This window comes from Anopheles funestus, chromosome 2RL (genome assembly GCF_943734845.2).
Source record: "Anopheles funestus chromosome 2RL, idAnoFuneDA-416_04, whole genome shotgun sequence".
NCBI lineage: Eukaryota > Metazoa > Arthropoda > Insecta > Diptera > Culicidae > Anopheles > Anopheles funestus.
The window spans coordinates 46553464-46572534 of NC_064598.1; the positions used below are offsets into that span (position 1 = coordinate 46553464).

The 19071-nt window shown below is 41.1% G+C and overlaps 1 protein-coding gene across 12 annotated transcripts in view; it reads left to right on the top strand.

The window, feature by feature from the left end:
* Positions 1-19071, top strand: part of LOC125765416 (neprilysin-2) — a 61399-nt gene that overhangs the window by 30391 nt on the left and 11937 nt on the right. The window contains exons 2-7 of one of the 12 annotated variants that reach the window (XM_049430545.1): positions 7493-7578; positions 8511-8651; positions 8715-8960; positions 9041-9255; positions 9332-10301; positions 10363-12415. The exons of 5 other annotated variants lie outside the window; for them this stretch is intronic. In XM_049430545.1, the coding sequence (XP_049286502.1) occupies positions 7493-7578; positions 8511-8651; positions 8715-8960; positions 9041-9255; positions 9332-10301; positions 10363-10952 (2248 nt within the window). In that variant the 3' untranslated portion in view covers positions 10953-12415. Of the gene's footprint in view, positions 1-7492; positions 7579-8510; positions 8652-8714; positions 8961-9040; positions 9256-9331; positions 10302-10362; positions 12416-14116; positions 14732-19071 lie in introns of those variants that run through there. 6 more of the 12 variants (XM_049430531.1, XM_049430535.1, XM_049430538.1 and 3 more) reach the window with 6 other exon arrangements.

Below are 19071 nucleotides of genomic sequence, written 5' to 3' on the forward strand. Positions count from 1 at the left end.
TGATCGACGTGCTCGCTCGCGAAACATGTTGAGCAGCAACACCGCCACGGATCACCGGCAGCCTCCGAACGATCGGCAGGAGAGCTAGCACCATCCGGTAAGTGAAAGTGTTATGTTCGAGAATATATTCATTGTAAAACTAATATTTGATTCTTTTCTCTTTAGGAACGGATCGTACGCTAGTGGGTTGACGCCAGCCCCGCTTCTGCTAAATGGCTCAAGGAGTTAGGTTTTAGGGCGGTCGCACAACTCTTCTAGTTGTGAATCCCCCACTACGTGTCACACGTGCCTTTTGAAGGTTTCCCCTCCTTGTAAAAAACAAAAAAAAATAAAAAAAAAATCAACTTGCTAGCTCAGTAACGCACTAACGAACTAACAACTAAAATTAAGCAGGATTTTTAACAGAGTTTAACAGCATCTAACAGCATAACATTCCATTTTGAGTATAGTACTAATGCTTTCCGAATATAATTTCAGAACGCGGAACGGAAGCGGAAAATTGGTATGACGTAATTGTTGAATCCATAGAGTAGAACCAACGGGTCGATGCGATAGGCAAGCTGCCGTCGCAGCGTCCATCATACGCAACCTGTACGCTTCAGGAACACGCTGCAAAAATAGTAAAGCTTTCTTGTATCGACTCCAGAAAGATTAGAACCAGTGGCGGATTTAACGGTACGCGGACTAAGCGGCGGTAGAGGCTACATTTATTTTCCCACTTAGGGTCCCGAAAAGTGTAAATCCGCCACGGGGCAGAACGAAGGAATAGTGCAACATATTTGCGTAGATCGGATCGTTTATGTCGCGTGTGATTAACGGATTATCCTTAGCGGCTATGTGGTGAAGCTGGTCGTGAAAGCTTATGTTTTCATCAAAGAACACTCCTAGTGCTTTGGCGCAGTTTTTTCGGTCAAGTGTGCGGTCGTTTAAGTGTACTTACCAAAGAAGAGGCCGTGCATTATAACCGGTCCAATGGTACATGCAACACTGTGTCTTTATGCGTAACAATTAAATTAATTTAATCCTAAGCTAACAAACAAATACTTAATGAATAGAAACGGAATATAGATTAGGGAGGGAAGTTTACAATAAAAAAACGGAACGAAAAGAAGAAACATAAATGGAGAAAGGGAAAAGAATTAATAATATTGACTAACTGGCGAAAATAACATGAGACTTTTTGATCCTTTTCGATATTACTGCTCTTGAAGGTGTTGTCACTAACGACAACTTAGGTCTAAAGTAGCATTGCTAGGTGACCGACGACGGTCAGCATTTTTAGGGTATAAATTCAATTATTTAGATAAATTAAATCGATATTTTCCAACAACCAGTTGGTGCGTTCATATTGTGCTAGAGTCGGCGACGGTACACGCGAGTCTCTAGCTGCTGCTCCGAAAGCTACTTTCGTGTGCGCAACAGGTGTAGTTATATTGTAAGTGGATAAGAGCAACAACGTTCGATTTACTAGATGATAGCAAGGGTCGGTGATAGCAAAGATGATAGCAAAAGACACCGAATCAAGGATCACTGTTCTCAACGTGTATCGGTATATAATCCAACCTTTACTGCGCTTGAAAAATCGTTGAACGACCCATCATAGACCGTCAGACGGTTCAATTAATCCAAAGGATTGTTTTTAAATGTCTGATTATTTATTATTTTATGCAATAACATATTAATTAATATACACTTTCTATGTCTACAGAAACGGTCTATACACTGACTTAACTATAAACTTAGCTTCTAGTTGTTTGCATAAAACGATTGCAATGATCCTTAAAACTACCACAGAATTTTCTCATTAAAAGTAAAATAATAACCGAAATGCCGTAAGATCAATGGACGTCAATGTTTAGTGCATCGATGCAGCATGAATGTCTCGACGCACTGGACAATATGAAAACTTAAAAGTAAGCCTAGTTACGAACAAATAAAACAACATTTACTCCACGGAAATGTGTGTTTGTGTTTCTTTTCCTAAGACGAATCATCATTGATGTAAAGCTGCATGATAATCGATATAAGCACTATCTCACATAAGATAAAATTATGCCATCATCACTCTTGAATTTTTTGTTCGTTGATGGTTGTTTTTGCGATGATCCACTTTTTTGATGATATTATTATATGATAATATTATTAGATGATATTTTTATACACGACAACCTCCATCAAACAGCTTACAAGAGCGATCCTAGAACATGCGTAAGTGTAACATTGATTATCGCGCAGCTTAACGGAAATGAACAATCAGGAAACGCGACGCCGCGTGAAGCCTTAACATACAAAATCTGCAGAGATAAGCAACGCGAATGAAGAAATATTTTCGTACAGCCAAGGGAGCAAGGGACCAGGAGTAAAATTTCCTGCAAGTTGTTAGATAAGGACTAATATGATATACATCTTAAACTTAAACAAATCCAACACAAGCATCTCCGCACACTTACAAATTTATTGTAATAAAACTAGTACATAAGATGCAACATGTTATAATACATCATTGTTACGGTAAGCTTACAGAACGAGCACTGCGAATTCAATGAACTACTAATGTGGAGCCTTAAAAAACCGTATCCTTCAGCATTCGTTTCGAAAACGCCAAATTTCGCAGAGCATAGTCAGCATAGTCAGGTTGCTTATCCTGGGACACAGGATTCCGCCTACAACGTCTTTATCCTATTTTTGTTCAACCGCACTATCGGCTTAGATCTGCGCAGCAAAAAGCATACATAAACTGGGACATTTTAATCCCACTAAAAGGTTTAACTTGTAGTCTCAACGTGTGCACATCGAGTTATAGAGTGGTTAGAATTGCTAGCGTGTCCCAGAGCAAACCACCATCCTGTCTAGGCGTTTTGTATCGTGCTCGATCCCATACCACCATCGGTCTAAGAATTCATTGCAGGTTTCATTTTAGTATGGTGTTATCGTGTAATTAAGGGCGTACAATCAGGAAGATATTTTGTAATAAAGATTCTTCCGCACAATCATCTTTTACACACGCAACACTTAAGAATCGATTTCGTCGTTGGTTTTTGGTTTGGGATCTTGATAGATTTTAAAAACGGATATTGGCTCGCTTCACTCTACACTTGGTTTTCTCCGAGGTGTTCTTCCGAAAGAAACTTGCGACCATGTCTGAAGAGTTTCGAAAAATTCAAGAGCCAATGTTTGCACGGCACGCCCTACGCTTGGTTTTCTCTTAAGTAAACCTTTAAAACCTTACGTCTAAAGTTAATCTAATCGCGAAATCGTCCGCGGTTCGGATATTGTCGCACAATTGCCGTACCCTAACACTAATTCGGATTTTCGTTGATGATGTTGCCAATAACCAGAATGCTGATCCTGCATACGTGTCTGCAGAGTGTAGGGAATAGTATCCAGTGATCGTGTGTTTGCACGGAAAAGCATCCTGTGATCCAGGATGTGCCTGTAAGAGAAACAACGTACCGTTCATCTAACTGTTCTATCTCACTGCTGCAACATACGTTATTCGAACTTACACGATGTTGATAAGATTTTTCCGCTACTTCTGTCTCTAGCAGGGATGTTGTCTCATTGTCTGCTCCCTTCTCATTTCCTGGCCGGAGTTTTTCATCGATGCAGCCAGGTGGATGTTGCTGAACTGAAAATCATAATGTAGTGATTAGGGTATATGATCCATTACAATTCTGTTCTTTCTACTATCGCACATCATATTACCTGTAAGTAAGTGGTGTAATGAATCACCTGACCGTGAACAGCTACCCGATGTATATGACCGAGCCAAATATGCCGCACCGAACTCTTACCGTTGTTCTACTTATGAGGACGGTGGCGCTGCATAGCCGGAAACGATCGAGGCGATATATCACTTCCTCGAGGAACTGATACACGGATCAAGCAGGATAACGGATTGAGGCAAAACGTGAGCCAATTATACTGCACTGAACTTTCACTGTTTCACTGGTTATCACTGGTGGAAAACGCTCGTGGCGTTTATACAGCTGATGGCCGAATCAAAATATCACTTCCTAGAGGATCAAGCAGGATCACGGATTGGTGGATTATGCTGCAGGCCCGGAAGTATCCACCACGAAGTGAACGGAGCAAATGTTGCATCGTTACATATGCTGGATCTCGATGGCATTCTATAAATGCACGAAAGCAAAGGAGCTGTTATCAGATTCGCCATCCGTTTTCTGGAAGGACGTCAGTTGGCTTTGCGAATAATTCTCCTTTTTGTTAAACTGTTTCTGGGATGGGTTAAAAGACTAATAATAAAATGCAATTCTTCGTGTTTGTTTGCACATCAACTTGTTTTGGTTTTGAAAAATTAGGTTGCGTACTGTGGTGTTATTTATGATGGATGCAACCTTAAACAAAAGAGATAGCCTAATAGACCTCACGAACCTCTCGCTTTCGCTCATTGTATTTCATTCACAGACAATTGTCACTTTTTCAAATCGAAACAAACCGGTGATCAAATTGTCGTTAAATCAGCAAAATGCACCGTTGCACTTATTAACCAAAGTGGCTTTAAAGATAAAACATTCAAGAAGAGCGTAACAGCAGTATGCAAGAATCGCGGAAAATTATTCGAAACTGTGTTTGTTCACTGGTTTAGGTGTAGCCAACAATTAAATGCCATTATCGCGAGCACAAAATCGATGCGCACTGATGGTTTCGATACTATGCCATAATTGTTTTAACTGGCCACGAATTCGTATTTTGTTTGACCAACAAATGTACAATGAGCAAATGGCAATGATAGCAGAAAGATACAGCATCGTAGCGTTTGATCCCCATGAGCACATCACTGAGAAGTTAGTGCATATCATTCGATCTTTGCTCTATTTGATCCACATCCCCCCTTCGATGTCGCGGTCATGACGTGTTCGATCCTTTAGCACTGAAACTGGTCAGCATGCTTGTCGATATTGATCATCCTTCATCCGTAGCGCCGTAGGATTTGATGTATCATTTAATTAGTTATAATATTAATCAGATCTATACTAGTTCGATGAGAAACGTAAACATACATCTAAAAAAACTAAACTTCTTCAGCAGGGTTCGAATACGATGCGGTTGCAGCGTCATATAAGTAAACTACTCTCTTCCTGTTGCTTGCGTTGCATGCTGACTGCAGTATGCATTCAGTTGCATCCTAATGAAGTAACAAAAAAAAGGATGGTGCCAACAGCGTATCAAATCCCATCAGGATCGTAGCAAAGACTGACTATCCGGCTACGTGGTATTAATGAATCTACTAGCAAGCCAAAAATGGCCGGCATTATCTGGAGGGTCGTTAAGCCAACAAGAGAAAAGACTATTTAGTGCGAAATCATTTGATCATGGTAGCAGAAACACGCGGTTTTATTATTCGGAATGATACTTGTATTCGATATAAGTTTATCATTTACTTAGCCTTCAACGCATTGAAGTTTGCATTGTGCTAAATGAAGGACAGACAGAACAGTTACGGGGCGTTTGTGAACAGAAAGTAATTATCAACCAAAGAGAGAAGAATGCAATGAGTAGGAAATAAGTGTCATCATTTACGTACATGAAAAGAAAATATCTTTTAGAAAGCAAGGCACCGAGCCAGGTGGAAACCGAATCGACTGAGCCAGATGCACTGTCGAACCTTGGCGTGGCACCGGATGATATTTAAATGCGTGATCTAACGATTTCGGTCCACCCATAAATGATGTGAGTAATAATAAAGATGAGCAAATTGATAAACTGAAAACAATTCATTGTAGTTCGCATATTCGAGTGAAAAAAATATAAATAATAAAAATTATAAGCACTCCTCCTCAGACTTGATGGTATATATAGAATAATAGAATATAGAATGTAAATTAACTTACCGGATAGCATGGTAATCAAAGTTGCGCATAAAATGATTGAAAATATGTTGAACACGACCTGCGCTGCAAGGGAACAATGGCACAACGAATTTTTAAAATTACTTTTCACTAACGCGAAAACTAATGCATCCCTTAAATGCATTTGTAATTATAAAAAATAATTCACTTTTTGCAGTCCGTAGCACATTCCCGCTGATTCATTCTATATCTAGTAGTCGAGAATAAACGAACACAAAAGAAAGCGGCACATGCGCAACGTGAAATATCGTTTATTAGCATTTGCTAAACTGAACCTGCGGACCCGATCGCTTGTCCGTTACATGCATTTTGAACGACAATAATAAACAAAGTACGCAACCATCACCATTACGGATGCGCACCACGGTGCAAAACCACGGAACCACCCTGTACGTCAAAAATGAGTGCCGTGAGTGGGGGGGGTCGTGTTTCAGACTTTAGCCAAAATGTATTATGTCCACTTTACGGTTGTAAAATTTTGCAACAGGTTTGATGCTTGGATTGCAGTCCAAACAAGTTCTGCTGACCAGCTAGGCTGGCTATGATGCTACAAGTTATTCAAATATATCCTTTTCATATATGCACAATGGTGTCTTTTGATAAATTTTAAACAGATAAAAAAATGTTTATTGCTTCAACTTATAGGTTTAAAAATTGGAAACGAAAATTTATTCCGGAAATGTCCCTGCTGCATGATGCTCCAATAAGCAAGAAAATCCCAAATATCGCTTATGAATCAAACCATAAGTTTCGAGAAAATATCAATGGCTTTTCTTGATAAACGAAGTTGTGAAATGTTGAGTTTTTATAACTTTCAAGAATTTTAAAATATTCACAACTCCTCAAGCAACATTATTTCTTCCATTGGATACAACATTCTAGTTGAGTAAGCAATCTACATAAATCATCACAGTAATATTATTCCGAATTCCACGAACTACGCAGAACGATGATCGCAAGTGTCCCATCATCGATCATATTAATTTGTTTGCTAATCGTTTCCCTAGGAAAGTCATCACGCCACGGGCTATAGGGTAGTAGGTAAAATTGACTTCAAACACTTGTTACACTGTCCGGAGCTTCATTGCATTCAACACCGACGATCTGTATAACCAAGAAGAGCTGAACCAACGTAATGTTAACACCTCTCCGGAATGCCATCGTACCGCCATTTTCAAATACAAGAGGGGTTAAATATATTGTTTGGACTAAGTCGTACAGCGTCTGGTATCCCGATACCAAACCGCACTCCAACGAAACCCCAACAGTGGACAAGCACTTTTTCGATCGCATGCATATGATTCAAGGACAGTTTTGAAATAGCCAGGAAGTCACGCGTCCAAAAAAACGTCCAAAATACTGTCCAAAAAAAGTTTATTAACTAAGCTAAATCACGATAAAATTCATCATTTGTACCGGTACCGGATTTGTACGCAAAAACACGTCTGCCTTTGTTGAGTGCTTGTCGAAGGGTACCTTTATTGCAATCCCTTTCATAATGTTTCGTACTTCCTTTTACTAATACTAATACTTATGATATATTTTATTTTCTACCGAATTACCAGTTCATGAATAAGCGGTATGTGTCTCACACTTGTCTCCCATTGCTTTCTCCACAGAAATCCCAGCTGGTGGCATCGTCGAACCGCGCTGGAAAAGGTTCTTACGCTTATCAGCATCGTTGTGCTGACGGAACGAATTCAAAGTAAGTAAATCTCGAAAAGAGCATAGCTCTACAACAAATAGGGAAAACAATAATGATCACTAATGATGATGGGTAAAATCAAGCTCAAACTATTATACTTTTACACTTTTTTATCTATTTCTATTAAGTGTTCTAAGTAGTACAGTTTCATACTGGGGAAGCATAATAGATTTTACGAGGCAGTAAAAGTGAGCTTTAAAATTCACAGGTAATTTATTGTGAGAAATTGTTAAAAACTTTTTTTTTATAATACAAAGTTTGATCCAAATTAGTTTGCATTCGTTCTGCTATGCAAATTTAACATAATTAAACTATTTGCCTTAGAACTTTGAATGACTCAGAAGCGCAAAGTTTGTATATAAAAAGAATACAACAGAATTGGTCACCTTTTCAACGTGCAATGTCGCAATTCTTTTGTTGCGCGGTTTATTTAGGTTGAGTGTTTTGAATTCTCGGGGGCGGCCCGGTGGTGCATGTGATAAAAGGCGCCGGTCCACACGGCAGGACCAGGTTCAAATCCCATCCGGACCGTCCCACCGTAGCAAGGACTGACTATCCGGTTATGTGCTAAAAATAAGTCTAGTAAGCCAGAAATGGCCGGCATGACCTCAGAGGTCGTTACGCCAAAAAGAAGAAGTTTTGAATTTTATCGCGTGATATACCTACGAACTTTATACTTTATGTGACATATCAATCTAAATCAATGATTAAGATGTTTAGCAAATATGCCACAAAGGGTTCTCCGAACATCCACTTCGCCCGAAACAATGTAGAGTAATCAGCGGCATCGCCCTATTAAAATTTTTAGATTAATGGTTTCATTTAACGGCATGCAACAAATGGTTTGGTTTTTGCTTCACAGATTTCACTTTTACCTTCCGTGTTTATGATATTGATTTTGACTTACAATATATTTGCTTGCTTTCTCACAGGTGAAAGCAGTTCAACGTCAGCTCAACATGTGACCGGTGGAGGTCGTGACCTAGCTCTGTCTAACCATCGAAACTCATACAACGGTGTTACTGAGAAGAGTGTTAAAAATATCTGCCTCACGCCAGGATGCATCCATTCTGGTTAGTATTGATTTGAAACATTGAAAAATGCGATCACTAAATGCTACATCCTTACTGGAACAGCTTCAAAACTGCTCGATCAAATGGACCAGACGGTAGAACCGTGTGACGATTTCTACAACTACGCCTGTGGCAAGTTTGTCAAAGAAACAACCATCCCGGACGAGAAGGTTGCGGTGAGCACGTTCTCTGTGATTGACGATCGTCTGCAGCAGCAGCTCCGATCATTGCTCAGCGAGGACATCTCCGATAATGAAGCGACACCGTTCAAGCTCGCCAAGAACTTGTACAACTTGTGCATGAACAAAAGTAAGTAGATGAAAACAATTCCTTTGGCTCGATATTCGAAATGGTGTCTAATGACAGATGGCGGTATTCTTTTCACATAGCTCGTATCGAGGAGAAGGGAATTAAGCCACTGTTGGACATACTGGACAATCTCGGAGGATGGCCCGTACTGAAGGGAGACAGCTGGGATCTGGATTCATCCTGGTCGTGGGTAAAGTCGGTGAAAGATTTCCGAAACAATGGCTACAGTACGGATTTCTTCTTCGATTTCTCGATCAGCACCGATTTGAAGAATTCAACCAGACGTATCATTGATGTAAGTTTATCAGCGAGAATATCCCCCCTTGGATAAGAATTACCAAAGCTTTCATTTTACGCTTCTTCTTTCTCAGACTGATCAAGCTTCGCTAGGCATTAGCAGAGAGTATCTCGTAAAGTGCATGGAAAACCCTATTGTGTCCGCTTACTACGACTACATGGTTGATTTGGCCGTATTGTTGGGTGCGGAAGAAGAACGCGCCAAACGAGAATTGCTCGATTCACTCAACTTTGAGATGGCATTGGCTAACATTTCACTGCCAAATGAAAAGCGTCGTAACACTACCGCTCTCTACAATCCTATGACGGTGAAAGAGTTCCAACAGCGCTATCCGTACACCGATTGGTTGGATTACTTTAACACCATCCTGAAGGACACCGATATTGCAATTGGCAAGGAAGAAGTTATCATTGTGGATGTACCCACGTTCATGGAAGGGTTGGGACCGCTGCTACAGAACACACCAAAGCGCGTAATGGCTAACTACGTGATGTGGCGCATCACCGGACCCTCGTCGTCATTCTTAACGGAGAAGCTACGTAAACGACAACTGCAGTTCCACACCGCACTGAGCGGTACACAAGAGCAAGAGCCTCGATGGAAGGAATGTGTTGACATTACCTCTAGCAACTTGCGGTTATCAGTCGGTGCACTATACATCCGGAAGTACTTCCGAGAAGACTCGAAGCGTGCCGCACTGGACATGGTAAACGACATCAAGAACGTGTTCATAGACATTCTGGAAAAGGTCGAATGGATGGATGAGGTAACGCGCGCTTCAGCGTTGGAGAAGGTTTCGGCCATGGCTACCCACATCGGCTATCCGGACGAACTGATGGACGATGGAAAGATTGCCGAGTACTACAAGGACTTGGAGTTCCAGCCGGATAGCAACTATCTGAACACAATCTTGTACATGAACAAATTTGGTACGACAAAAGCATTCAAGAAGCTACGTATGCCGGTCAACAAAACTGATTGGATTAAGCACTCTAAACCAGCGATCGTGAATGCTTTCTACTCGCCGATCGAGAACAGCATTCGTAAGTGAGACACTCTGTAATTCATTGGATCGTCTACTGATCGTGAGTTCCCTATTCACAGATGTCCCGGCCGGTATTCTGCAAGGTCCGTTCTACTCGTACGATCGCCCGAATTACATGAACTATGGTGCGATCGGATTTGTCATCGGTCACGAGATTACTCATGGCTTCGATGACCAAGGTAGACAGTATGACAAAAACGGTAATCTGGTTGACTGGTGGCAATCGGACACCAAGACAACTTATTTGGCGAAGGCCCGTTGCATTATTGAACAGTATGGCAACTACACGGAACCGAACGTGAAGCTAAATCTGAACGGTATCAACACGCAGGATGAGAATATTGCGGACAATGGTGGCATCAAAGAAGCGTACTACGCGTACCGCAAGTGGGCCGAAAAGCATGGACCCGAACCTCGCCTGCCGGGACTAAACCTTAGCCCGGAGCAGATGTTCTGGTTGTCTGCCGCACAGACCTGGTGCTCGGTATACCGTCCAGAGGCGATGAAAATGCACATCACTACGGAAATCCATTCTCCCGAACAGTTCCGCGTGCTCGGTCCGATGAGTAATATGCACGAGTTTGCAAAGGACTTTAACTGCCCCGCCGGTTCTCCGATGAACCCGGAGCACAAGTGTGAAGTGTGGTAGTTAGCAAGAAAAGCTACTTACAAACCAAACCAGTCGCCCGGTTGAAGTGGTGCAGTGGACCCCAAGACAGTAGCCTAAAAATAGGAGAAGATCTTCGGATTCGTTACTTAATTTATTTAGTCGTCTGTTTTGCGCTGACTGCAGCAGCACATGAACGTTCTGAAAGAACGAACGCGACTTATAGCCGAATGCAGAGATATCTCAATTGTTTCGGGGTGTTTATTGTTGGTTTACTATTATTATTGTGTTCTTCTAACACACTTTATTCTAACAACAAAAGTGTACAATATAAATATACATAAAATCTGATTTTGCTAAAACGATACCGTCCTCGGCAACGGTCGCAGGAGAAGAGAGCACACTCATCGGCTGGATGCTGTGTCTGGGTACTCACGTCACCAAGTGACCATCGAATGTCACTTGTGAGTGGCACATCAAGCGCGGTAGACACAGGCACCCAACAATTATATATACCCTTTTTTGTTGCAAGAGAAGAACATAATCTTCATCTGATTTTAGACAGTGTGGTGGTGCCTAAACGAACTTAATGTTATCGTAGATGGGAATTTGCATGGGTTTAGGGATACGCCGAAAAGCAAACAACGCATGCATTGATAATTCACACGGAAAAGCTACAGATTAATTTAAATTCCTCTTAAATTTCGCATCATGTCGTGACGAAATGGGAGCCTACAACAAATCGACCGACAGGTATTGTTATGAGTAAGTTTTGCCAAGAATATGGGCAGCAGGAGTTTGCTTATGAAAGGGAAAAATAATTCCTTGCGATCGAGTCCTTACATTTCTTCTTTTAGCTATTTTAAAGTAGATTATACAAACTTTAAGAAAGATTCTCATGCAATGAACCGTGGGTTCTTTCATTTTATCGACATACAAATATTGCTTTATGATATTACAGTGTCATAAACTACAAATAAACAATCGGGAAACTTGTACCGGCCTCTGCTTTAGGGCATGTGTGTCAAAAGTCCGCTAACTACCTTGATTAAAAATTATTTCCAGAATCCAAAAGATTTCAACCATTAGAACCACAAATAGTGATCAGAAATTAAAACGAATTCTACATAATTACATTAAAAAAGCAATAAAGTAAATTCATACAACCGAGCATGCCCGGAATAAGACACAACCCAACGAAAAAAATGTCTATTTAACTGACTTGTATTTAGTCAATGCGGATTGAAGGCAATGAGTCGTCATATTGGAATTTAATTTAAAAAATAATATAATGAAGTAATGCATATATGACCACAATTGGTGCGTATTATTACGAGGGATGGGATATTTACGGCTGACTTCCATGGGATCGAGTTTGACACCCCAGGTTTAAAGGTTCGGATACTGTGCACGTATAGATTGTAAAGCAGCTTGCATGAAACTTGCATGCAGCAATATTGTAAAAACATCGCAGTGCTACGAAATCAATTCTATGATACGAAATCAATTCAATTCGAAATAATTCTATCAATTCTATTCTAGAAATTTAAAACTTCGTTAATACAAACCATACTATAGTAAACGTATTTAAAAGCTCATTATTATTATTTGTTTAACAGTTTGTTTTGTAACCATTGATTTATCGAACACGCACATCACACAATGTGTTTTAATTTGAATTGATGAAGACAAAATTGGCTCCTTTTTCAACATAATGTCTTACCTAAAAGACTATTTCCTAATCTATAAATCCAAAACTGGGTGAACGGGACCCATAATAAGTTTATTCTCATGTGCGAAGTTTTATTTAACAAGTAATATCACAGAAAGAACAACAATAAACTCTTATTTCATAGGATAATCCGCCATTGACTACAATAAAGCAAACGGTTTATCACACCACCATGGTCGTCCGTCAGCTACTTTGAAACGTTAAATATGCTGTAACATATTCATTCCAAGAGGAACAATAGCACAGTTTAGCATATTTGATCGGTCAGCCGATGGGCACCGATGGCTACCGGCAAAAGTTCAGTAGAACCATTTCCAGTTCCCGAATAGGTCAACAGTTACTCATTAGCAACGAGACGACCACTCGACGTTATTAGTTGAACGATCCAGTGCACCAATTATTTCATTGATAATTACGCTCGCCAAGAACCGCGCAGCACCGACCGGTTGTTGGTGGAAAATTATCCCGCGAACTATTCCCCAGACCGCACCGAATGTCACCACACATGGTTGTCCTTTCGAGCCAATTGCCGATACCAGGAGGGAAAGGCTAACGGGGATTCTTTTTAATGCCGTTAGCGAAATTATCAGCTGATCATGAAACAATAATTTATCGAACAATATATGGAGATGAGATGAGAAGAGAACAAGATAACAACTGGTATAAACATACAAATGAAAAAAAAACTAGTTTCACAGCTAAGGCGACCGATCGAAGAAGGTGGCAGATCGGACAGGATAAGTTTGCTGATGAGTCCAGATCAAACCAGATCAGACCAGCACAAAATGGACGAAAGAAAGTACCGACCTCTTTTCTTTTCTTTTAGTTTATTTTAGTTTATTCCGTTTTATGATTCGTTTCACATAATCTAGAACTTAATGTCAAATTTGTATTACTTCTCTTAAAAAAAAAACAATATTTAGCACATACAAATGTACGTCTGTATATGCGGCTGTATATGCCTCAAATGCGTCTGTATATTTTATTAATAATTTAAAATATGATTCGAATGCAATTTAAATTATTTCAATTTAGATTACCATTAGTATAACATCAACATGTAGCAAAACAACTTGCACGCAATATTTAACTCAAGAACAGGACTCCCATTTTTTAATTTGCTGATCGCCCAAAAGAGCTTTGAAGATCATCTTCCGCAATCCTACTATACCAGAAAGATGTTGGGATTGAGGATCGTTTGTGATACCATCCAAGACGTACGCATCAGTTCGGGTGAGAGTCAGTTGCCAGAGAGCATTCGAAGAGCGCGAACGAGCAAAGACCGACCGACCGGTGTTCACGGCCACGGAGAGCAAAACCATCCCAAACAAACAACAGCGCTCCAACAACCTCCCTGTACCGAGTTGGGCCCAAGGGAAAAGGGAGAAAGGCACAACAACGACGTAAAGGAGAGGTGGGGTAGGGCGGGGTGGTAGCGCGAACTCCACCCGATGCTATAAATGCACGCAACTGGCAGACAAACCGTTTCAGTTCCTCCGTAGCAGTGCGACCTCGCGAAGCGGTCGTACACTCGCATTTTCCGTTGTGCATCATACACGACCGTGTATTGGCTGTGTGTGTGCCTGTGTACGAATGTGTCTGTGTGTGTCTGTGTGCATGTGAGACTTTTTTAAAATTCTTCCAACGTGCGGTGCCCATTAGCATTGCGTGAGTGCGTTTCACGCAACCCCAACTCCACAGAACGGAGCTTTAAAATATTGAGCTTTCGTCCACCACCGGCGGTTGTGGTCTGCTGGTCGCGGCATAGCACAACAGCATTGACACCAAAAAATTATCTTCAGCACCACCCGACGACACAGTGTGCCGATTGCGTGTGATGACCAGCGGGTGGCATTAGGAGTGATAGGGCGTGAAGGGCATATAGGTTGCAGCAGATCCCGTAGTGCCGGCACCGGAATACGCTATCAGGACAGGGTGTCGTTAAATTTCCGACTATAAATTGGGGCGTCTGGCTCACGTGGCTGTGATTCGCCAAGTGATCTGCGGAAGAATAAGTGAAGATCGGTGCCGTAGCTGTACAGCAACACCCAACCCAAATGACCAGCAATACGATGCAGACGGTTATCAAGTACGTACCACCAATTGTGAGAATTGTACAACTTCTTTAGAAATTAGATCTCCTCGACTTGTCATCTTGCTCATAAAAGAGTCTGATCGCTGATGATGTACTAATGCTAGAAGTGTTTAATTGACCTGAAAAAAATGGTGATAATGTGTTGAGTGTAAAGTATGCTAATCGAATGTAAACCGATCACTTGCGGGTACCGATTGGTTATCCATAATTCTTCCTACAAGCCATAAAGACTTGTCGCTTGTTTTCTTTTGAATAGTTACTCCCTTTTCTTCCCACTCCCAGCACATGCATACACATTAATGGGCCATTAGGTTGCATGTTGCATGCAAAAAGCCACCGAGGCGCACTACAATACATCGAGCATAACATTTTTGCCGAAAGACAAACCATCGACAATTTCCTCATGGCCGGAAACGCAAGGTTCGCTCCTTCCGCCCGGAACCGTCCGATTACTTACTGCTCGATATCTGAACACCTTTTAACCGCCATCAGTGAAAGTAAGCGGCAGGTTTGAAGATAACAAAAAAAATAACTCCACACACAAAGGAAACAACAAACAAAGTGTACACACACGTTGTGTTTAACAGCAGGCGAGTGGAATGATAAACTACACAAATCAAAAACCACGATCGACACAGTCGTGTGGAATTCGGTGCAAATTGTGCCGTGCTATTACGAAACACGCGCGATTGGAAAAAAAGCTTTCACTGGTACGGGAAGTCCGGTCAGCGGGAGTTTACTTGACACGCTTTTATTGTACAGTGTGCAACAACCGATGATAAACGATAAAGTACCCGATGTTCCGGTGGCCAATGTTAGTAGTTACCTTCCCGCTTCTCCACCACTGGAGAAACCGTTTCGTCATTTATTGGCGCGAAAAGAAATGTTTTACTGGGTGTCATCAAATAGAAAACTCAAATACGGTTCCTTTTTTTTGCTAATTCACCGTAAAGAAATAAAGTTTAAATGTGTGTTGAGGGTAAAACCAGTGTAGTGACCATTAGTAAAACGAGGAACGATTAGCTTCTGAGAACTGCACTTAACTAGGCTTATGTACCTACTTTCAATCATTCTTTGCACACATTTCTTGGTTAGGAATAAATTTGATCAAGCCAGGTGAGGCAAAAATTTATGTTTCTCACACTCTACTGGTGGGCACTATTTGTCGACAGGAAAATACAACAAGTGGAAGAGTGCGTCTTCGTTTTGTGATTGCCCTCTGGTCAACAGTATTGCCCTTAGGCAACCGGTTTTTTAACCTTTGAGACATGAACAAAACGCTGAATCTTAAATGAGCAAACTCTCAGTATGTCTTCGGTCCAACTTTCGTGAGGAGTTTTGTATGTAAACTTGCAACAGATGATGATGTTTGGATTGTGGTCTAAAAGCGGTCTGCTGACCAGCTGTGGTGTTAACGATTGTCCCTTCCATATGCACACTACATGGTGTCTATCGATTGATTCCAGCCAGCTTAACTACTGTGTACATCTTCGCAAGCTTGAATCGAGTGCAGTGCTCTGTAGTATATCTCGTTTTGTATGACTCACCTTCGATAATTGGTATTTCGCCATGAAACAGACTGGTTTGTTACGCATTCGACAAGAAAACTTCGACAAATGTACGGGAATCCATCAACTGCTAATTAACTTACAGCGCGGTATGGTTTTAATATGTAAATAAGGAGTTCTATCTTTGTAAAGTAAAAAGGAAAAGTTCTCCTTATTGTAACTAGGTTGGGGAACTTCTAAATGGAAAATGTCTTGGACTAGGAATTGGATGACATATAACCCTATATATGATCGCAAGCACTGTTTTGTCTGGAAAGTATGTTTTCTCCAAATGATATAAGAAAAACGTAATTTAAATAAAAATCTATTGTTTTAATCTTCTAGAACCAGTTCCAAAAACGTTCCAAATTTCTTGGTGCATGATGCTCCGTTAAGCATGAAAATCTCAATAATTGCTTATGAATCAAACCATAAGTTTCAAGAAAAACTCAATGATTTTTCTTGATAAATACGGTTGTAAAATGATGAGTTTTTATAACTTTCAAGAATTTTGGAATATTCACATCTCCTCAAGCATCATTATTCCTTCCATTGGATACAACATTCTATTTGAGTAAGCAATATACATAAATCATCACAGTAATATTATTCCGAATTCCACGAACTGCGCAAAACGATGGCCGTCAGTGTCCCATCGTCGACCATATTAATTCGTTTGCTAATCGTTTCCCTAGGAAAGTCATCACGCCACGGGCTGTAGGATAGTATGTACAATCGGCTTCAAACACTTCTCACACTGTCCGCAGCTTCATTGCATACGACACCGACGATCTGTATAGTCAAGAAGTCGCTGAACGGACGTAGTGTTAACACATCTCCTGAACACGATCGTGATCCTCAAACAGGAGAAGCCTAGAATATATTCGTTGGATTAGAGTCTGGTGCACCGATATCAAAGCTCACTCCAACGATAACTGAACGCACCGATCAGTTTTTCGATCGCATGTGCATGATTCAAGGATGGTGTTTTGATAGCCAGGAGACATGCGCCCAACAGACGCAAGTTACTGAACTAAACCAAATCGAGATGAAATTCAACATTCGTACGAAGACCGGTTTCTAAGCCCTGCGAGGAAAGTCAGGTTTTTCCCGCAACTGTACGGCAGGTGACCTGTGTTCGCGGTGCCGCCCGACACGTTTGGACACGCGTGTCGAAATTTATTGAAACAGATTTTATAAAGCAACAACCAGACTAAAATGCTTTTGCTTTTCGACTCACCATTCTCACGATAGTAATGAACCTGACAAGCTTTCAAAACCCACTTGTCTTGTGTGAGCAGTTCACATTGTACACTCTTCATTTCATTACGTTATTAAAAGAGTCAAGAAGCAATAGCAACAAAAATTCAAAGTATTATGCAATTCCCACACCGAAATGACTTCACCTCTGTAGTGGTGGATACGGATGGGAGCATCTCAAGCTGCTGTTATTACCAATAAGAGTTGTGTAGACATTTCGAACGTCGAAAGGAAGTATCTGCCGTCCACCGGAAGAGTTTGTGCATTCAAAATTGAAGGCCTGAGAAATGTACATCAAACTCGGTGTAGATCAAAACACCATTCAAGGTGCACTCGAAAGTAAACCGCATTCAGTTGATTGTTATTTTAAAGTAATGCAAATGCAAGTAATGGGGAAAGTAATGCAAAGAAATGAGATGCAGCTTGCATTTTTGTTACACCATGGCTATTTGGTGTGCTAGATTATAAGCAAGAGAGCTTCTTCAGATGTTTGTGCAGCATTGTCGTAGTAAATGAGTGTACATTTGCTTTGTGACTCGTTGTTTAGTTTCCCGGTTGCAACACTACGCACAATGGAACTGGGGATGTCCCATGCGAAACTGCAAACAATTTGTAGCAGCTGAAACAAATAGCACCGGAAGGTTGTTATACTGATGCCGACAAGCGGGTGTGAAAAACATGGCGGATAGATACATTTAAAATGGTAACACTGCTAACGTCACGCCATCGGCACCTTTCTCCCGGACGCTAGGTTTCTGTATACCGTACATTGAACTATGATTCCCAGGGTGGATAATACACGCAGCAGTGCGAAAGTGAATTGCTAGTGTATCGTCACGATCACGCAATACGATCAACTATGGGTCGTTCTTCGCTGTTAATCATTACCATATCAATTGAGTCACAAACCTCTGGGGTGATGAGTTAAACCTCACCTGCTTTAGGCGTTCGTCCACTAGAGGTCACACTAAATCAAGCACGCTAGTCCGAGATCGTTTCTTTCCAACGCAGGGTTTTAGGTGCCATGATGGGGCAAAATTTTCAAACAATTTTTGCCGACCATATGATGTTTCGCGCTTCATACTGGTAGCGAAGAATAGCTTGTGGCAACTTTACGCCGGTCGACAATTAAGCAACTTGATGATCATATTTTTTTTTTCGAGTTCCATCTCTCGATTACTGATGGCGTAGTTTTTTGAAGGTTTTAATCATCACTGATCCATCATCACCCGAAAACAGCGGTAAAAGAGCTTGGGTAGCGTTTTAATAAACCGCGTGCTGTTCATTACCAACGATCGTTTGATGTGCAAAACAACTGGAGATTGATCACTGGCAATCGGTTTTGCACCGTAACAGTAGGAAGGTTGGCGGTGCGGTGAGCATGAGTTGCGAAAATGGTTACCGCGCTGAAATAAAACTTCATTTCTGAATAGAATTACCCGCTTTTACCCAGTCGAAGGTTAAAGCTCCCCCGAGGTTGGTGCTGCACAAGAAGAAGTGAGCAAGCAGCTTCCAACAAAAAATTCA